The sequence below is a fragment of the Notothenia rossii genome (assembly GCF_949606895.1).
Source record: "Notothenia rossii genome assembly, chromosome: 9".
NCBI classification, from domain to species: Eukaryota; Metazoa; Chordata; class Actinopteri; order Perciformes; family Nototheniidae; genus Notothenia; species Notothenia rossii.
The window spans coordinates 9,919,687-9,940,851 of record NC_136907.1 but is presented as its reverse complement, the minus strand read 5'-3'; the positions used below and the strand labels follow the sequence as shown (position 1 = coordinate 9,940,851).

Here is a 21,165-nt window from a genome sequence, read left to right as displayed (position 1 = left end):
TTAGATGCACAAAAAACCTATAAAACACACTACAGCAAAGAGAAAAACCCAAAAAGCATAATAGGGCCCCTTTAAAGCTTTTTTCATTCAGCATTAAGACTGAACCAGCTGTGCATTTATAATGGGCCCCATAAAACTGTCCTTACAGCTGAGGGAAACAGCTGTATGATAGTTACACTGTGATACAGGTCACATTGATACAGGTATACATAATGATTTTTATTTAAATTCTAAAAATTCAAGGCTTATCCAACAACCAGTGTCAATGAATACTACAATGTACAGATACCACAAATAAAAACATCAATTTCATATATCACAAAATGTTTTCAGTAAATAAAAATGTTTACAGATTTATTTTCTTTCCAAGAAAAACATAAATAATACAAACACAATAAAAGTATTACATCATACAAACCTGAGGCCTGATGTTCCTCAGTAAAAGGATTGTGTGTACAATGCAGGATAAAGAGATTAAGTCAGAAATTGTATTTCTTTTTTTTTTTACAAAATGATACCATAGATAGGATAAAGGGTGAACCACATCGGATATCAAAAGATAATCCTATTCATTCAGTTCAGAGTATTTTCCAATCAAATGTTACACATCCATGCAATATACACAAATGACAGTCATCTCTTATTTAACGTGACCTTCCTCTATCCTACACATCTGAAACATGGTTCAATAATCTTCCCTTTTTAATGAATAAAACACATAATACACACAACACAATAAAAGACCAACCGAAAGGGAAAAAAAGTTTCAAAATTGAACTGAATTCCAAGTCCAAAAAACAAAGATGTATTGTCTTTTGACCTCCAGAGCCGTCCACAATGAGGGATTGAGTGCAGGGACGCTGCCAGGGTTAAACAAATGTTCCTCCTCGTTGGAAACGTTAGAGTTTAAATTGTGTCGTTTAATCTGGAGCTCACTTTGAGAGGTTTGAGTCTGTGCCAGCGTCAGTTCAGACATACTGCTCTTTGGGAAAAGTGTACGCCGCCACTCCCGGAGGAGGAGAAGACATGCCCGGTACAGATGGGTATTTAAAGATGGCCATGGTGTGTGAAGGTGGAGAGAAGGTGTTTTTTGGCGTGCTGTTGCCGCTGCTGCTGGTGGCAGGGGTTGGTTGTGAGGAGGGGTAAGGGTGCTGGGGGAGAAATGAGAGAGGAGGTTTGATGGGAGGGGAGTAGGGCTCTGGGTAATCCTCCTTGTTGCAGGCCAGTCTGTAGCTCACATAGTCCGCTGTGTTGGGAAGCTCTTCGTAGAACCGCCCTGCGTACTGTGGAGAAATGAGACACATTTGTTCAAACTCACATCCACATTATAAATGTTCTTCTAAGAATCTACCTGTCTCAGTTCGAGTTAAAATGTATATTTCTTATCTGTTTTTTCAATTGTATATTAACACGTATCATTTTATTCTTTAATTCCTAGAATCAGAGTTTCCTGACCAAGTGCTACAGAGCCATGTGTAATGGATGGGAGTGCCCATTCCCTTTGAGCTCAGCATTGTTTGAAATTGGATAACATTATTTCTTAGATTTAATAGCTCAAATAAAACAACTACATTTTACATTTTGTCGTGATAAATGATGTTATGACAGACCCCTTAAATACATTCCTTCTTATATATTATGAACATATTACACAGCTACCATTAATACCAACATAAACAATAGTGTAATCAGAGTGCTGTGTATTTTCACACATCAGGGCTGATCTCCAAAAAAACACATAGAATATGGCTACAATTATCATAAAAAATGACTCCAAAACAACTCTGTATTTACTTCATAAATATGTTTTGTAAATAATGATTGGGATATCAGAGAGGTAAATGTCAATGAGAGACAGAAGATCTACTTAGGCTGTTGTTGTTTTTGTTAATTAAAGGTGTCTATTCAAAGGACTGATGGTGAGCCAGCCTGCACAATACCAGGACCCTAAAAGAGGAAGCTGGTAAATGGAATCCAGCCATCATTCATTTTATTATTAGCACTGCCTTTTCTGCTGTGACATGTCGAAATGTTTTCTGAGAAAATTGCCTGAAAGTATAATGAGTTTGGTGACCTCACATGTTTGCAGCACGGATTTAATCAGTGGTCAGCCAAGAATGATTTAATCACCTTTGTCAGTGTACAGACTTCTGCACCTTTTTTTCTTCATAACTACAAAAAAATGTGCAAAAAATATTATATTATTATACAGGTTAGCAAGACACAAAAGGTTAAAATACCAGAAGGGAGTCTTAATTAATAAAATAACGGATTTGCACGGATTTAACCTGCACACTTCAGATAAAAAGAAAAGGTGCCATTTTAAAAGCAGCTGCAAAGACCGAAATGCACCCCTGCCTGCGTTTCCAAGCATAGGAAATATGTTGGTGCCCCTGTGCTAGTTCCACCTTTTTAAATGAGGTAATATGCAGATATAATAATAATTGTCCTAAATCCAGCTCACAAAGATCAGTGCAACAGCAACACGCGGTAAAACTGAGATTGTTAGCAGTTTTTCATTTTTAAAGGACACCACGCCCGGAGTATTAATGTGAAAGGTTTAAATCCAAAATACTCTCAGACAGGTTTTAATTTGTCTCCTGCTTCTACACCTCGTCGCTCAAAGTCTAAAAGCATTTCTCTCTTCATTTGTTCTGCCTACTGCCTTCTTGGCACAAAGGCAACTTAAATAATGGATAATCGCAATCAGCTGCAAAACCTTATGGCTAGTTTCCGGAGTCCATTCTTTGTGATTTCACCCGTTTATATTTTAGATATATCCTCTGGGACCGTGTTCACAAAGGCTCTTGTCTTTTCACTGGGAGTAATGATAAATGGCCCTAAAAGCAATTTTTTAAAGCTTTTTTGGTCCCTTTAACGTGTTGTTTGATGTCTACAGTGATTGGTTGTGAGTGAATGTGAACTAAAATATAAACACACAATAGCATGAGGAACAAATTAAATCATATGTGAGGAAGAACCATAAATACGGTTGTTGTCTGTAGTAGTCGCATTATGTATTATTATTATGATGATGAGCTACAAATGACTGTACTACTTTGGAATTGTAGGGCTTAGACAGCCTCAGCATGTCGGTGATAGCATTCATTTAATCGTTAACTTATTCTACAATTGCGATTTACTTTTAGACCTGCCAATGACTTGCTGAATAAAAACCACTACAATTTTACGATATGTAGTGAAAATTCAATCTGGATTTAGGATCACTGGCTATCTGAACATGTGATATGTGAATTACAAACACACCACGTGGTTACCTGGATGTCATCTGCTGGTCTTTTCCTTATCGTCTGGGAAAGTTGTGTGGACGGAGAGTCATTTCTGAACAAAGAGAATAAAAGTTAGAAGATGAAGATCATAATAGAGGATTGATGTTGGGACAAAAAAGGGAGTGTTTCCTTACGAGGAGCTGCCTTTTTTACTTCTGATTTTGAGCACCAGCACTGTGATAGTAATGCCCATAAGTACTCCAGCAGCCAGCAATAAGGCGACTACGCTGATGACATCACCCGTTGCTATCTGCGGTAAAGGCTTTTCTAAAATGACAAACAAACATACATACGTTATAAAACATTCCAGCAAACATGTTCCTTTGTTCACAGAGGCATTGGAGCTATGAAATGAATCCAGACTCAGGATTAATGTACCTATAATGCTGACTTCCACAGAGCCTGATCGGGTCCCGATGCTGTTGGTTGCGTCACACACGTAGGTGCCCTGCAGGTCGTATGTGATCGGCCCCTTCAGGGTCAGGAAGTTTTCTCGGATCTCAGCATTGCTCGGTATGGAGCCATTAACCCTGCAGGAAATACAAGAAATGTAAACGTCAACAAGAAGTGCACACAAGTTATGCATCTTAGAGTATCTTCCATCAATATTTGATATCCACTGAGTTCTTTCATTTAAAGATGCAGTGGCCTTAAAATGTTTTGAGCTTTGTTTGCTAATTGCATTGTGGAACTTCAATAGATGTATCCCATTACAACAAGAGAGAATTAACAAAACAGAAGCAGACAACAACCACATAGTACAACTGAAGACCTGGGGGGTATACTACGAAGCAGGATTTTCGCTTAGTCGGTAAAAAATCGGGCTTTCCGGTCCTACGACGCATTCTCTTTTTAGCAGGCTAGATCTCCATGGTAACTTATGCTGTGCGGCTAACCTGCCCCGGAGCAGGGGGGTGTACTACGAAGCAGGATTTTCGTTTAGCAAGATAACTTCTGGGATTTCCGGTACTACGAAGCTGGTTCACTTTTTAGCGGGCTAGATCTCCATGGTGACTTATCCTGGAACCTAGTCTGTGCTCCGAAGCAGGATAGGTTCCAGGATAAGAGATCAACACAGTGAAAGCACCACGCCTGCTGACCAATCAGAGCTCAGTGTGCGGAGGAAATACAGTTTAAACTGCCGTTGCAGGAAAGACGGCCGGCCAAAATCACCGACTGTATGAATGTGAAAATGAATAGAATATCACCTCCCATCTTCAGAGTAATCTGATTATTATAACTATTATACTATTATGTTAAGAAAGCTTAATTAAATATCTGCCACAACATAAGTAACCGGATCAAAGTAACATTACGTTGCCAACAGTCCGCGGCACTGTGAGTGCAGAGGTCGATGTGTCCCATTATCATTCATATCACATCATAATGTATCATGTATTTCCTTATCTGAGTCAGCTGAGCCGTATCTGGCTGTGCAACACTCACAGTGTCACATACTGTATGCAGAAGTATTATTTTAAACACATTAAGTTGACGAAACACTCGAGTCAAATGTAATTAAAGTCAGATCGTGTCTTGGACGGGGCAGTGATATCCTAAACCTGTTACTGTACGCATTCAAACACTATGCAGCTATGTGGCTTTTATCCTGGATAAACTGTTTAAATCATGGATGTTTAAAGTTTAACTTCTTCATATTTGACTAATATTATAGTTGACTTTTCATTCAGGAAGTATGACGCTGCGCTGTCAGTACGCTTCTCCATGTTTGTGATTGGTCGAATGCTCCAAATACCACCCCTTTCATGTGAACGCGCACCTAACTAGATAGGAAACGGCTGGCTTGAGCGAACGCGTTGATAGCCAGCATTGTAGGACAGTTTAGCGAGAGCGCGTATGTTTTGGATTAGGCCAACCGGCTAACTCAAACATATCCAGGTTAGGTTGAACCAGCTTCGTAGTACAGGCCCCTGGTTCACCTGTATACTTGTTGACACTTAAGGAAAACATTTTATCATCGGAAGTATAACACAAAGTCTCAGGGAAGAAAGTAGGCCTACTCTCCAATATGATTCATATATATTTATATTTTCTGACCCATTTTCAGTGAACATCAATTCACAGACACAACACAACCTCCATGGTAATAGAGTGTTTTAGCTTTGACAGTAATTCATAGTGAAACACAAACAGCTGTACTCACAGTCTCCACTGATACAGAGAGACGGTCGGGTTGGCATCGGCTTGGCAGCTCAGCTGGACGTTCTCTCGGTTCAGGTACCAGTTTCCATCGTACCCATCCACCACAACATCTGGCTCATCTGGTACGAACAAATAACAGAAAATGATATTGTAATTGTGTTGATATTTGACCGGAGCTTATTGTTATGTGTGTAAAACACTTACACTGAATATCGAGGGTGACACTGTCAGTGAAGACCTCATCGTTGTAGGAGGTGACGCAGGTGAGCGTCTCCTTGTGTGTGTCTTTGCTGGGCACCAAAACATATTCACTCTGAACAGTAAACGTCCCGTCGGAGTTCCTGTACTCCCGGTTGGTCACTTCCCCCGGCACCCTAGTCTCCCATCTGCTCACATTAATAAGGAATAAGGGTTACGACACAGAGATACATCGATAATTTGTAGTTAAGTTGGATTTAAATGTTGCCTATTATGGAAAATCCACTTTTTATGTCTTTTATACATAAACATGTGTAAAGAGATTCTGAACGTTTCAGGAAAAAAGATTCGCTCTCTTCTTGTCCTGATCCATTTATATAAAAACCTGTCTGAAAATGAGCTGATCAGATTATGGCCACTTTATGATGTCATAACGTTTTTTGGCTTGTGTAACCATTAGCCAATCAGCAATCAAGGTAACCCCCTCCCACTTTATCACCTTAATCTCCTCCTAGAGCACCATTGTGTTCTTTTTAATCAAATATCTCTCAGAGGGGCGTGGGGAGGGGCTCCTTATTTTTCATCTAAAGTAACAGACACAGAATCAGCACTTTTGAAACACGGCTGAAACAGAGGGGATTATGGGATGCTACAATTATCTGTTTGGTATTTAAGCCAAACACTTCAGAGACATGTTTTGCATATATCTGAGAACTTTATATTGATGAAAAACAATATAATAGGGGACCTTTAAACAGCTAGAGGTGTCACCACACACACACACACACACACACACACACACACACACACACACACACGCACACACGCACACACACACACACACACACACACACACACACACACACACACACACACACACCTGATGGTACCGGCTGGTTTTCCGTTGGCACAGGTACAGGTGGCCACTGGTGTTTTTAGATTGGAGGAACGAGCCACCAGCGTCGGCGTTGACAGACTAATCTGAGTAGTTGGGCGAACTGTGGGAAGTAAAATAAGCACAAGCATTAAGTTAATGTAGCATGTGAATATTTTTTATAAAATGAATGAGGATTAAGTTTATCTCACAACAGCATATTGAATGGCCTGACAGGTAAAAGCTTTAACTTTGACGTTGTTTGGAAACGCAGACTAATGTTCTATTCATACAAATGTCAAATGACGTTCCTGGAATTGGTAGTATCTGAATTTTGTGTACGCAGGAATGCCCAAATGTATACTAGAATAGCAAGTGTATGAAACGTGAGCTTATTTACTCAACTGCATACTGCATTGCATCTCGGTGGCTTTAGGTGGCCATCAATCATGTGAGTTTTGAGACAGTCTAAACATTGGTAATCTGCGACTTTCTTAAGTTTTAATGTTTTTTTGGAACATTTAAGTTCCCGATACATGGTCAGTATAATAAGGCATGGATAAGGTCTGTTTGATAATTACTGAAATGCATGTTTTCGATGATGTGAGGGTGTCACAGTGAGACGGCCTACAGACTTATAGTCTATATAGACACATATTATATCTACAGTGCTGGATTTGTCAGATAGACATATATTAATCATTTGTTAACATAATATATTTTACAAAATCCATTTGCACACTACAAAGGAGTTTTGAAAATCCATGAAAATAATGCAATGGAATAACATAAAAATCATGATTTCTGCATTCGAAAACTGCATATTTATATAATAAATATATATCCTAAAATAGTTATTTAAAATAAAAAATGTCTAAATCAACGAGGGATACTTTATGTTTCGGAAAAGATGCCACTGTCATGCACAATGCTTGATATGAATCTGCATCTAGTAAGTGGTAATATTAATTTAGCATTAAGACTGAAATCAAGTGGAAACTGCTGGTCCTGTTCAGTCGAATGTAAACAAATAGCCTACAAACACCTCTAAGACTGGTCTTGATTGTTTATCAGTACAGTTTGAAATGTAAAAAGGTTTCAAATGGTGATTTGGATTATGTGCATTCACATTAAACACCCATCAGATATATCTGAGATTAACGGTCTACCTGTATCTCACTGTGGGATCAGCTCCTCTTACCGTACACAGTGAGGTTTACTGTGTTTTCTCTGTTTCCTGCAGGGAACGTGGTGTATTCACAGATGTAGGAGGACTCGTCGGAGAGGCGGAGCGTGGAGAAGGTGATGGTGGTGTCTTCCAGAGACGGAGTCCGCCTCCTCACTGCTCCGTTCTTGAATGTGACTCGGTCCCTGAAGGGCGGGGCCACGGACACGCCCAGCGAGGGATTGGCGATGGCCACGTTCTGCTTCGTGCCATTCACCAGCTTCTGCCACGTTACCTTGAGGAAGAAGGATCGGAGAAATTAAGAAGTCCTTAATGAGAGTAAGTGAAGACAACCTCTGATATGAATCACAGAGAAATTCAACAGTAACATTAGTTATGTATTATTGAGAAGGCAGTGGTTTAAGTCCATAAGGACTGCTCATATTTCAAAAGCAAACCACACCTTTTTTAGAATGTTTTTCTACCACACAGGCAGCCAGAGGTTTTCCTTCATGGCATTACTGGATCAATTTCAAACTTGCTTGTATTGTTTTTAGGCGGCAGTGTTGTCACCAATTCACGAGTCCAAGTCACTCTCGAGTCACCACTCTTCGAGTCCGAGTCCAAGTCTGAGTCATCAAGGGAGAGTCGTAGTCGAGTCCAAGTCCGAGTCACCCAAGGAGTGTCCAAGTCGAGTCCGAGTCATCATTACAGCGCTTTCGTGTTATCGGCTGAATCTTTATTTATTGATTAGATCACGTTACTCTGATGATAGTGTTCAAGACAGCCTATATGTCTGAACTCGATCCTTAGAGTAATGTGTTACGGAGCCTTCTCTTCAATATTGTTTCCACATAACGAGCATTTTGCGCTGCTCTTTTCCAATGTGGAAGCAGAATGTGTGAAAGCATACAGCACGATGCGGGGTGTGTCTCTAGACATCTTTAGACTGGAATAGCGGGGTCCAGTACGTGAACTCGCCTCGATGGTGCACACGCCAGGATAGAGGACATCAGACTCCAGAGAAAACTTGCTCGAGTCCGAGTCCAAGTCGGAGCGTCAATGTACAAGTCGAGTCCGAGTCATCATGGGGGGAAAGATTCACGAGTCCAAGTCCAAGTCATCGTACGCGAGAATTCACGAGTCCAAGTCGGAGTAGCGTCAATCAGTGCGTGAGTCCGAGTCGAGTCCCGAAAATCGCCACTCGAGTCCGAGTCCAGGACTCGAGTACTCCATCTCTGTTAGGCGGTGATTGAAGTAGTGGCTTTCCTAAGTTTTATGGTCTAACTGAAATTATAACTATTTCCTTGAAAATGGGAAATGCGTTCTGTTGCCGGTCGTGAAAACATTTAATTGCCTAAAATATGCTCAAATCCACAAGTTCACGAATGAGTACCTGTGATATTTTGACGGGCGGGGAGCTGTTGATGAACCGACAGCGGAGATCCACCTTTGAGCCAATATACCCCCATCTCCCATTATCCATTTGCACACTCTGGCCATTCATTCCTGGAGGAGAAACACAAAAATACATTTTTAAAGAGGTGTTTGTGCATTTAAATGGTCTGCAAAGGCCAAATCCCCAAAGTTCCCTCCAGAGGGAGCTTCTCTCCAACTCCCCTGCTTGAAACGTCTCAATAGGACTTTCATAACATAGTGACGTCACTATTGAACTCACAAGCTGCTTTTGGCTTGGGCTCCAACATATTGTACGTGACACTTTGTATATTGTACGTGTTTGACCAATCACAACAGAGCCGGCCAGCTAACCAATCAGAGCAGACTGGGCTCTGGTTTCAGACAGAGGGTGAAAAGAGGTGCTGCAGCACAGACAGTATGAGAAAGATAAAGAGCTTTTTTTTTTATTAAAGCATGTAAACATGTAGAGGCACAAAATACAAATTCGAACCTGAAAATGAGCAGAATATGTCTTTTAAATACTTTCACACACAAATGCACATTTTGTTGGCAGCATCAGACTGGCACTCTCTAAGCTGTTCACAGTCAGCACAGCACGGTTGAGCTGATAAAGTGCGCTGAGCTGTCAAAGACACTACATTTCAGCAGCGTGAGAGGTGAGCTGAGGTCGGAGGTCATGGATTAGAGTGAGGTATAAATAAGCACAATTGTGGTTACTGTTATCACTGCCTTACTGATCCTTTTTAACAAATCCAGAGCATCAACACCCACTTTCTGGAGTAAACACGTGCGTTTGTCAAATTTACTGTCATTCACATCATGATTCCTTTAGTAGGTTATAAAGAATACATCCACTGTTTTTCACTATGCAGGATGAATAACAGCATAATACTGAACAATACAGCAGAGAACAATGGATGCTCTCATTCTCACACATAGATGAATATACAGTACACACACACACACACACACACACACACACACACACACACACACACACACACACACACACACACACACACACACACACACACACACACACACACACACACACACACACACACACACACACACACACGCACACGCACACGCACACGCACACACACACAAACCTTTTAGGTCACCAGTCATCTCTGATTAAAATATAAAATGTCTTGCCTTTAATATGTCTTTGTTACTTCGGTCTTTTTTTATAAAGTAATCCTTTTATTTTGTATAGTTAATCCATTTAAAACCCCTCTCCCTCTAGGCTTTGCAGCCACCAAATAACATATACAGTATACACATGGACATGCATCCAGTCATTCAAACTGCTGCCAGTTAACTTGCAGTTTAAAAGGTTTTTAAAGTATATCAAAGCTATTAAAGTATTCTCAATATATGTATTTGAAATGAAAAATATTACTTTTGAATGCAGTCTTTTATCACTAAATTTGGAATCTGTATAATACTGGCTAATAGTGCCAGAGTAAACGTTTTGCAAGTTATAAACACTATACACAGTTTTTTCACCAAGATCATGTGAGCTCTGTTTTCCTCCCAAGATTTATTTGGGTTCATAATTAATTTTAATATGAACAACCATTACACAGAAGCAGTAATTGGCAAAACAAATCTTAGATCTAAGACTCCCTTCATGACCCTAAAGTAGGCATTGTGTTAGAGTCACACAACAGAAGGTGGAAAACCTTAAGAGTAATGGCGAAGCGGCACAAATGTCATGGAAAGTATGTAGTGAGAGCGTAGCTTGGGTTTAGTCAGAAAAATAAAATGTTTCTTCAGATGGTTACTTACAACTTTCTCAAATTAGACAACTGGAAATAATGCTAAGTGAATACAGACTGAATTGTGAACGTAAGCCACACCCAGGGGCGATTTCCATGTTTGAAATATTGTATATAAAGCACCAACATATAGACAGGGGGCAATAGTTCAGGGTTCATCACATAATTCAATATTCTTGTATTAATAATGGAGGGGTATTGATCAGTATTGATCAGTCCATTAGTGTCTATCTCGTCTTTTTCCCAAAGGCAGCTGTTAACTCCAGGCTGTTAACCAGAGGGAATGATTTAACCTATCAACAGTATTATTTTGGCATCCCAATATTTTTGTCAGAGCTGTGGAAGAGCTTTTTTAGCAGACAGTATACCATTAGAAAATGAATTATGTATTTATGTAACGTATGAATAAGGTTTTTTGTGGAAATGTTTTTTGAACTTTAATTGACATGGACTGAACTCAAGCAGAAGAGGGGTCAGTGCCCTCTTTCTTTCTGACATTTTAAACCTCTAACTCTGTAGTTTAGCATAATCTGAAATTAATGGACACAATCTGTCCATTGATTTTTTCTTGTTCTCTTGCAATTTGTTACATCAACAGGTTTGAGAGTGCTCGCAAAATGGCATTAAAACAATCGTATTAATGTTTAAATGACTTTACCGGCACTAGCCTGATTGCATTGTGGGCAATGTAGTTGCCAGGTGTTGAAAAAGAGAGAAGTAAAAAATATTTTTGTGGTTCTGCTGCATCCATTTGTTTTAAAAACCGTTAATCATGAGTCTTACAATATTATAGGAGAGCTACAGTAAATGCTGTATTGGTGGAGTACTCTGTTTAATTTGGATGACTTGTAACAAGCCCTGACAACGCCATAAACCTGTGTTTCCCCAGTCACAATCCATTAGATCTGTCCGTACAACCAGCCGTCACTCTCCTGATAGGCTTAGACCAAGCTTAATGTGTGGCTTGACCCAGGGGTCAATTATGGGTCCCATCCTGTTGTCTGTGTACCTGCTGCTATATCTCTCGCCGAATCCCTATTAGAATAGAATACAAATCAGAACAGATTGAAAAAAATGTTTTGCAGAACAAATATATAAAACCTTAAATAAAGCTGCTGCCTTAACTGTACACAACATTACTCAAAATTGACGTTAGATCATTTTGAAATCGGATGTCAAAAATCTTGTCATAAAGACAGACCTCTCTTTAAATGTTGAGCATCCTGGGAATTCATTCATGCTTTTATTACATCTCAACTAGTCCAGAACTCCAAGACTTTTAACTGAACAAGACATATACAATTGGGGTTTCTTTTCCCAGAGATATTTCTACATTAATAATCGATTCAACCAGAGGGATAGAGAGAACAACTTTAATTTTATGTGTAGAGTTTAATTGTGTGTGGCAGATCCCTAAAACACATCTTGTAGACTATTACCTGCTAAGTGGTGAATAAGAAGTCTTCAGCCCTTATGTTAGAAATGGCATGATGACAAACAAAATCCTTTAAAAGAGGTGAATAAAGGTCAACCACAGGCTGAGCCTTAGCGAGGAAACGGAAAGTCCATCAGCTTTGAAATACAGGAGACTTAAGTTCTTTGCAAACACGCAAATCTCTCTAAACACCGAGAATGCAGATGGATTCACACAGTTCAGTTTAACCTTCCATAAGCCAGCAGAAATCAACAAATCTCTCACAAGAATAAGACCCTGTGATATTCAAACTGCAGGTTGGCTTTGCAACCACCTAGAACGTTTGAGAAATGTTAATGATTATCTGGCTTCATAGGTAACTTTGAGATATTAAATCAGCATCTCACAAGATCACAAGAATTGAAATTCAACTTATGGCAGGCGGAGTTAAAAAAATGCACAAATAAGCAGAGAAAAGGCATAGCATGTTAGTGCTAGTCTTCAATCACCTGAAATATAAAAATATGAAAACAGAGCTTCTATTATATTATGATGATTAAAGACTGTATTAATACTCTACTTAAATAAATTTGTTTGGCTTTTCTTATAATATAAACCTGCACAAAAATAATTTAATATGCAAAACTTTATTGGCTACATGTTTGCATGCAATTCTATGCATGCAAACATGAACGCTAAAGCTCAGGAATACGCCTATCTGCACGGCTGCAACCAATTACATAATGTCAAATGCAATCCGAGTCAGACATGTGTTTTGTTGTATTAATCAGTGTAATATATTTTTATTAGCAGTTCACTGCCCTTTACTTTATGAAAACATTGTGTGTTCTTAGGCGGTCGTTGGGAGGGAAAAGGCCAACAGTGGGAGTAGATTGCAGAATTCAAGATATTGAAGTGCTTCTGCTTCATAGTCCATTTGCTGCTGTACATATGAACAGCTGTTTTTCTGAAGCATGATTCAGAGTATACCACATCATTTACTTCATGTGATTCATGTTTAATTCCGTTTTAAGAAAGTTTCTGTCATAACTCCAGGTTTGGTTTTATCAGGTTTAGCCTTTCATAAAATGTGTAATCTACAACAACAATTGTCAACTTGGCAACATTTGCTGATTCAATCTAATATGTAATATCTATACCAACAAATATATTTAAATGCATCTGTTCATGTCTCATTCAATCAGAAACATTTCCCAGTTAAACAAACATCCCAATTAACCTTTTATTGTAACACTTTCACCACCCACAGGTTTCTTGTGTTTACAACACACCATTTTATCCATTTGAAAAAATGCCATTAAATCTAACACAAGCGTTACATTATATGTTCCCAAAAAACAAAGCCTATGCATGCAGAGTAAATGTATTTTGTAAAGTAAATGTATATAGACATAATACGTTTGGATGCAGAAGACGTCTGTAGCTCTGCAACTGGATGGTCCATGGGGAATATCTGAAGCTTAATTTCCCCATAATTATAACACTTTCATGACTGAAACAGCTGATGGTGCAATGTATGCTATCTACTGAATGAATAGTTTACACATTTTGGGAAATAGGCTGATACTACTCTTACAGCCATCATCTGTTAGCTAAGTGCAAAGAATGGTCTAGCACTCCCAACGTTATAAATTATTCACGTTAGCACTGTGATCTAGCTGATCACTGTGATCCAGCCGTTTTTCAACCTTCTATGCGTAGTTAATATTGACAAAAATAAAAGGTACAATAATACAAAAGCTTCAATTCACTCCACATTTTCTATCTGCTTTATGTCAGGACGGTAAAATACCTTTTACTAGTGTCCCCCCTAGCTCTGATGCCGAGCTGATTAGGAGCTTTAGGCAAAGGCAGAGCAGAGCCTACCTCTCTGACACACACACACACACACACACACACACACACACACACACACACACACACACACACACACACACACACACACACACACACACACACACACACACACACACACACACACACACACACACACACACACACACACACACACACACACACACACACACACACACACACACACCTCTCCCACCTTCCTATTTTCTGCTGTGTCCATTCACATTCTTCTATTGTTTAAACTATGGGAAATGACCTCACCATCCTGCATGACAATAATCTATAAACAGCAGCACACTGGCAAAAGAAAACCATGGGAACGTAACCAAACAAAAGCATTATTGTTTCAAACTCGAATGTGCAACATGCTAAAACAGCAAGAGCATCTCAGTGTTGTGCTGGCCTTTTGTTCATATCCTGAATGGATATCCTCCATCTTTCATCATTACTCCCATTATGTTACAAGCCATTTTTAACCTTTACTCTTATGTGTGAGAGTTCAACAGGGGGCATGGTTTACCGTGGGGTTAATGGCGTTAACAGATAGGGCAAACAATATTAAAGATATAACATGAAACACATTTTAATTTAACCTTAATCTATGCAGGAATGCCTTATAACAGATTAAGGAAATCAGTTTTTTCAGTTTTCTAGCCAGAATAATATAATAATTTAAAAGTTTTCACACACTGAATGGTACCTTAAAACAACTCAAAATCTGTATAAAACTATAACAGGCCACCGTATGACAATGCTTAATTGCCGATGTTAAGCAACTATAATGTTAACTATTACAATAGCTCATATAGTTGCTCATTAGCACAAACACAATGTACCGCTGAGGCTTCTGGGAATGTCGTTTGTTTTGCAGGTGTTGTTTTGTACTCAAATGTATTATGCATTCAAATGTTTAACCTGATTGTGTCACTAGAAGGTACAGTACACTGTTGGTCATCAACATCCTGAGGGGACCTGAATGGGTGCACCAGATGTCATGGAAATACTGTAAGTAGTAATATAATAGTTAAGACATATCACTGAAAGCCAAAAATGTTGATCTCAGGGTAGTTCAAGGAGAAAGGTTATCGGATCGGAAAGAAATGAAATATTTAAGTCAGAAACCCATGACACAGACCCCAGCATAGAAGAACGTTACAATCCAAAATGTTATGTCTAAAACTATGAGTCTAACACATTTACCCCAAAATCTGCAACCACAAATGGCAAAATATTTGAGCAGAATTATAGTAAACAAAAATATACTCTTGATACATTTGACCAGGGATACCTAAAGCAGTAAATGTTGCACGTAAGATGGATAAAAAAAAGGGATTTAAACCAAAACCACTGTGAGTTTATTACAGTCCAGAGTGTATCGGCCAAATTGAATAGAAACGAGGGAAATAAAGCAGATAAAAGATCACAGAGCCAACTGGTCTGCCACACTGGCATCAAGTCAGTGTGGCAGACCAGTTGGCTCTGTGATCTTTTATCTGGTATTACCAATCATGTGTCTTTACATGTTACTTGTTAGACCCTTTTATCCAAAGCGACTTACATACTCAATACTGTGGACAATCCCCACAGGAGCAATTTGGGGTGAAGTGTCTTGCCAAGGGACAGAACAACATGCTGTCTAAGACTTAAAACATGATGCTGACATCATTATCTGCAGTGAAGTCACGTCAAACTGCAATGTGAAAAGGCTGATACAACAACATGTATGTTCAGCTAACAGAAGGCTACCGATACTGAAAAACTTACATCATGCGACAGACCAGAAAATGAAAAAGCACAGACACAGGCAGATTAACTGTTTAATCTTTAGGCCATCAAATCTGCGATTGATCGGGGATTACACACTGTGATTGAGTCTTTGGCCTTATGATTTACGATGTGGGGAAACCTAAAGCACAGTGAAGACCAGTTGACGAACACAATACTCAGACGAGGGTTAGGGGCAGTCTGAAAGTTCGTCTGGCATGTAATATGACGTAAATCTGACTCTTTATTGCTCTAAACCAAAAGGTTGCTGTGTGCCAGAAGAAGAACAACTGTACCACCAATGGAAACTGACTTTTGGACATCCACTTTACCAAATGATGTGTGCTCCTCTCGATTTTCCGTTCTTCTCTAATTTGTCACTAAATCAATTATAATCTCTCTTTGTTCTTGATTGGGATCTGCGTGCACGTGCATGGATTCGTGTGGGTTTGTAATCTCGGTAGCGCTGTAGAAACGTGGAGTGTGCACTTGGCCGGTGTTCAGCGGGCAGCTCACAGGATTATGGTGACTGTAGCTGTGGCGTCTGTGTTTTTTGGGACATCAGAGAAAAAAGAAAAAACCCTAAGGGAAAGAGGAAATGGAGGCAAAGAGAAAATAATTCTGTGGAGGAAATATCAACTGATTGAGAGACAATAAAAGAGGGAGAAAACGTTTTAAATAAGCCCAGGATGAAGAGACAAACAAAAAAGGACAGAAGGGCTGTGCCGGATTGTTTCGGCGGGGTAGCGTCTGTGTGTTCCAGCTGTGGACAGTGGATTACCAAAAGTTCAAGAGGATGCCTATCTGTCAGTCTCAATCAGCCTTTTCTGTGCCTCCCTGCAGTGGAAAACTGAAAACTTACTAGTGGAAACATATCAGTGGTTGCCTGTGAGCGCACTGGCATCCACCTGCTGTCTGACAGAGTGCAGCCAGGGGAGGACAGACACACAGAGCAACAGTCTGCAGCCTGGGACTTGGCAGCGATCATGTTGTTTTACCCTTCCTGCTCCCAGTGCAGCTGTAATCCACCGCTCCATCCTTTAAATTCACAATCCTACACATGGTGTGGCCTCACACTCAGTAACAACACATGCACACACACATACTGTGTTCACACCAGCAAATTACTGCTCAACTTAGCAAAGGGGGGGGGGGTTGACCAACACTGACCGAGTGAAAAAAGCAATCACAGCAGATGTCTCTGCAGCTAAATACATCCTTATGCTGCCACAATCGCTTTTTTCATTACGTCATATCTATACCACCCCCCCCTTTTGATTGAGCTGTGATTACACAGCTGCACCTGTTACAATGAGGCAATAATTAGTCCATTCTTTCAGACACACACACACACACACACACACACACACACACACACACACACACACACACACACACACACACACACACACACACACACACACACACACACACACACACACACACACACACACACACACACACACACACACACACACACACAGCTACATCTTAGTGTGAAGGCGAGTTTAATTGAACAGTGTAGTGCTGACTGATGAATGCAGGAGCCAGTTAACATTGGTCTCATTTCACCTTTGCACAGAACCAGAGAAATAATCGTATAGTTTCACAATACGTTATATTTGCATTTAAGATGAGGTCAATCAAGTTGGATGATCATAAAATCCGATCAGTAAATGCTGAATGGAGCAAAAATAGACTAAGCTATGCAGCAACAAATTATTACATATACATTGTGAAAATATATAATGAGAATCAATATCATTTTAAATAATCATGAAGCAATCATCAAATACCTTTTATATTGAGTTTAAAATGTGTTGTTTTATTAAAACTAGTAAATCAGTAACTGAACCTAAAAACTCTTGGCTTTTAAGATGTCAATATTACAATTAGGCGACCCTCAGGTGCTATTATTTATGGCTAAAACGGATAAAACAACAGTAAATTATTTATCAACAATTATTTATCATATATACTGATTATCTAAAAGTGGTAACCTTTTCTTAGTTTTACTGCCTGTACTTAAATATAATTGGTGACAATAGTAGGTTTTGATCAGTATTATATATGTAATGTACAATGTGTATTCACATGAAAACAAATCATTTAATCAAAATAAAAGCCTGAAAAAAAGAAATTCTAACTGTTATTACCCTACGTTTCAACCAATTATGATATGACATCTAAATGAATTAATCAACGTTTTTCTACTTTTTGACATCATCGCTGTCTGTAGCCTGACTTTTATTATATGTGACTTGAGAGAGAAATCCATCACATCTTTCACTTGTATTCACATCATCAGTGTGTCGTCACTATTATTAAAAGTGCTGAAAGTAGCATAGCAGCATACCTGGAATAACACAAGTTGTTATCAGGAATATCCAAAATCCAGTGCTGTCCATGCCCGAACCACCGTTGCCAGCTTCTCGTTGTGGTTAAATTCCCAGTGTGCACTTGTTTTACGGCTCCTGCCTACCGGTCTCAACCCACGGCAGCAGGTTTCAACTGCAGGTGTGTCCGCTGGGTGCAGCCAAGTCTGCGTATGCGCACACACACTTCGCAAAAAAAAAATCTCAAACTTAACACTTTTTTCTTTTACGCACTTTGACTTAGGCTTGCCTGTGAGTAGTACCGGAGCTGCAGCAGTGTCTGCCCGGCTGAGGCTTGGCGGAGATAAAGCAGCTTAACGCGTGGACAGATTACTTCCGAGATAGCCTCCCCTTCAGAGCCCCGAGCGACAACTCTCTGTCACTGTGTGAGGGTTGGACACCGCGGGTGTGCACAGTTAAAGAAAGGCTCAGTCAGGCTATTTTAAATGAGCAGACTCAATAGAAGCAATGAGGTCGCCCAGACAGGGACGTAAACACAGGAAGAAGCTCCCAGGGACTGCTGCCCCTCCCCCCCCCAATTAATATGAATGGGTAACCGAGCCTCGGTCAGGATAACAAAACTTTTGATAACTCCTGATCTCCCATTACTTAGGTTTTCTCCTGATTTGATCATTTGTGCACACTCATTTGCCTTCTGATTGGTGCTTTTTACTTATAATATCCTATATTTTTGCCTCCTCTCCTTTAGTAGAGGGCAGCAGGGGCGCCGTAAGGGGGCGAAAAGTCAGGACGATTCTAAGGGCCCGTGACTGACAGGAGCCCAAACAATTGTAGAACATTAAGAAAACATTTTTAAATTATGTAACCAATGTGATATCTTTTCATGGGGCCCAAAATCTCTGGCGGCACCCCTGGAGGGCAGTGAACGCTTTTTTACACTATATATTCAGTCGATTAGAAATACGAAAAATGCATTTATGAGTGCTCCACATTATAGGTCTAACAGTCAATCGATATCATATATTGATTCAATGATCACCAATCCAATATCATCAGTGAGAAAACATCGATATATCTTACAGGACGCTTCTGGCACTTCTCGCTGATGTTGTTGAGTGTGCTGAGAAATAGAGGTGGCATATTTTGGGAATAGAAATTACGTAGCTGTGTGTAGTGGTGCAGTGTGTGTACAGTTAATTGTTGGTGAATAAATACTTCTACCAGGCTAAACTCCCGTGTCTTGCTGACAACCTGCTGATTAAAGTGAAAGGGGCTGGGATTAGCCCCCAAGCTCGCAGCAACAACAACCCAAGCTCACTTTAAGGTGGGATAACTTTTAATGGTCTAATCATATTTTAGATGCTATATTTGATAATAATGTTATTAATTATGTCAAATGGGCATTTGATATATTCCCATATCGCTCGCAGGTCACTGAATCAAAGTCCTATCATTGTGACCAAACTTTGGATTTACACCTTTATTCCACATCCCCGAAGCAGATTTTTTAGGAAGTGGATAAGCTACTAGGTAAACTGTGTTAAATGTGTTTAAGCTATCCCAAAAAGAACACAATGTTGTGTTTAACCCAAAAACCCAAAGATAAGTATACCTATTTATCTCAGCCCAAAATCAAAATCAAACCATCTCTGATCAAAGCGATTCAAATGAGAGTGTGAAGGGTAAGCAAGATAAAACTAATGGCTTAAAGGTGATAAGCTATGGTAAAGCCACCTTAGACCTTTGGGGCTCATGGACGTACAGCATAAGATTAGCTAGTGTGCTTAAATATTCAGCAATGTTTATGTATAAGAGTTCAACAGTTACATACACTGAATCTATTTGTGGAAAGACATAACAGCAAAGCGGTAAGGGCAAATAGCCTGCATGTTTGAAGAGGAGGCAACCGCGGTAGAAAGGAGAGAAATTACAGAAATCGAGACTTAACATACTTGTTGTGGGAGGGAAGAGGCTGTGTCCGAATGTGCCTGAAGATGAAAGAGAAAGACATTTAATGTGGGCAGCACCATGAAATGTCTTTCTCTGATAAGCTAAAGAGAAATGTGTTCCAGCAGGCATTTATTTCCAGACAAAGATTTTTCTGCATGTATTTCAACCGCATTCATATATGAATGCAATCTAATTACAGGATGCCATCAAACTGTTTTAATCAACAACAAATTAATAATCATATTTAAATAGGAATGTAATTATTTGGCTGAGTTTTGTTTCAGCGACATTGTAAAGAAGAAGGGATAACAGTCATTAAGCCTTTTGTCAATAACCAATAATATAAGTTCACTGTGCAACTCCTCATCTGTCTTAATGTTCTTTACATTTTAATAGTAGCCTATTACAACTCTGACTTTCCTTTTCTTGTCTGGCTTTTCTGTTTGCCAGGTTCAGGTGAAATACACGTCAGGGAGTTGTTTTCCTGCCTTCTGCACAGAGCATGCTTCGAACAGCCCAGTGATCTGTGATTGTGAAGTAAGTAAAAGAAGTGCATTTTCTTAAGTTTACCTTAAAGGTCACCTATTAGGCAAAATCCACTTGTTCATGTCTTTTATACATACACATGTGTCCCCTTTGTGAAGACCTGTCTGGAAATGAGCTGATCAGATTTTGGCCACTTTATGATGTCATAATGATTTGTTGGCTTAGCCAATCACCAACCAAGGTAAAAGGTAGAGCACCATTGTGTTCTTTTTAACCAAATCTCTCTCAGAGGGGTGTGGGGAGTGGCTCCTTATTTTCATCTAAAGTAAAAGATAGAGAATCAGTACTTTTGAAACAGGGCTGAAACAGAGGGGATTATGGGATGCTGCAATGATCTGTTTGGTATTTCGAGCCAAACACTTCAGAGACATGTTTTGTATATATTTG

At 39.6% G+C, this 21,165-nt stretch overlaps 1 protein-coding gene across 3 annotated transcripts; it reads right to left on the bottom strand.

Annotated features, from left to right (window-relative positions):
- Window positions 1-204: 204 nt before the first annotated feature.
- nectin1a (nectin cell adhesion molecule 1a) lies at window positions 205-18,795 on the bottom strand. Of its 3 annotated transcripts, none has more exons than XM_079647440.1 (10): window positions 18,303-18,795; window positions 9,087-9,199; window positions 7,727-7,985; window positions 6,532-6,649; window positions 5,658-5,839; window positions 5,455-5,572; window positions 3,669-3,820; window positions 3,425-3,557; window positions 3,279-3,342; window positions 205-1,283 (listed from the first exon to the last, which is right to left on the bottom strand). In XM_079647440.1, exons 1-10 carry the CDS (start codon window positions 18,352-18,354, stop codon window positions 969-971), a joined length of 1,506 nt encoding a protein of 501 aa, XP_079503566.1. In that variant the 5' UTR covers window positions 18,355-18,795; the 3' UTR covers window positions 205-968. The 3 variants fall into 3 exon arrangements, with proteins under 3 accessions (XP_079503566.1, XP_079503565.1, XP_079503567.1); XM_079647441.1 differs by having other exon boundaries at window positions 1,102-1,283; window positions 3,268-3,342; XM_079647439.1 differs by having other exon boundaries at window positions 3,425-3,820.
- Window positions 18,796-21,165: the final 2,370 nt, after the last annotated feature.

Coding starts and splice junctions, on each gene's coding strand:
- nectin1a (XM_079647439.1), bottom strand. CDS start 18,354: ATGGACAGCACTGGATTTTGGATATTCCTGATAACAACTTGTGTTATT. Junction 5,840..6,531: donor AAACCAGCCGGTACCATCAG/GTGTGTGTGTGT, acceptor TAATGTGAGCAG/ATGGGAGACTAGGGTGCCGG. Junction 1,284..3,278: donor GACCAGCAGATGACATCCAG/GTAACCACGTGG, acceptor ATTTCTCCACAG/TACGCAGGGCGGTTCTACGA.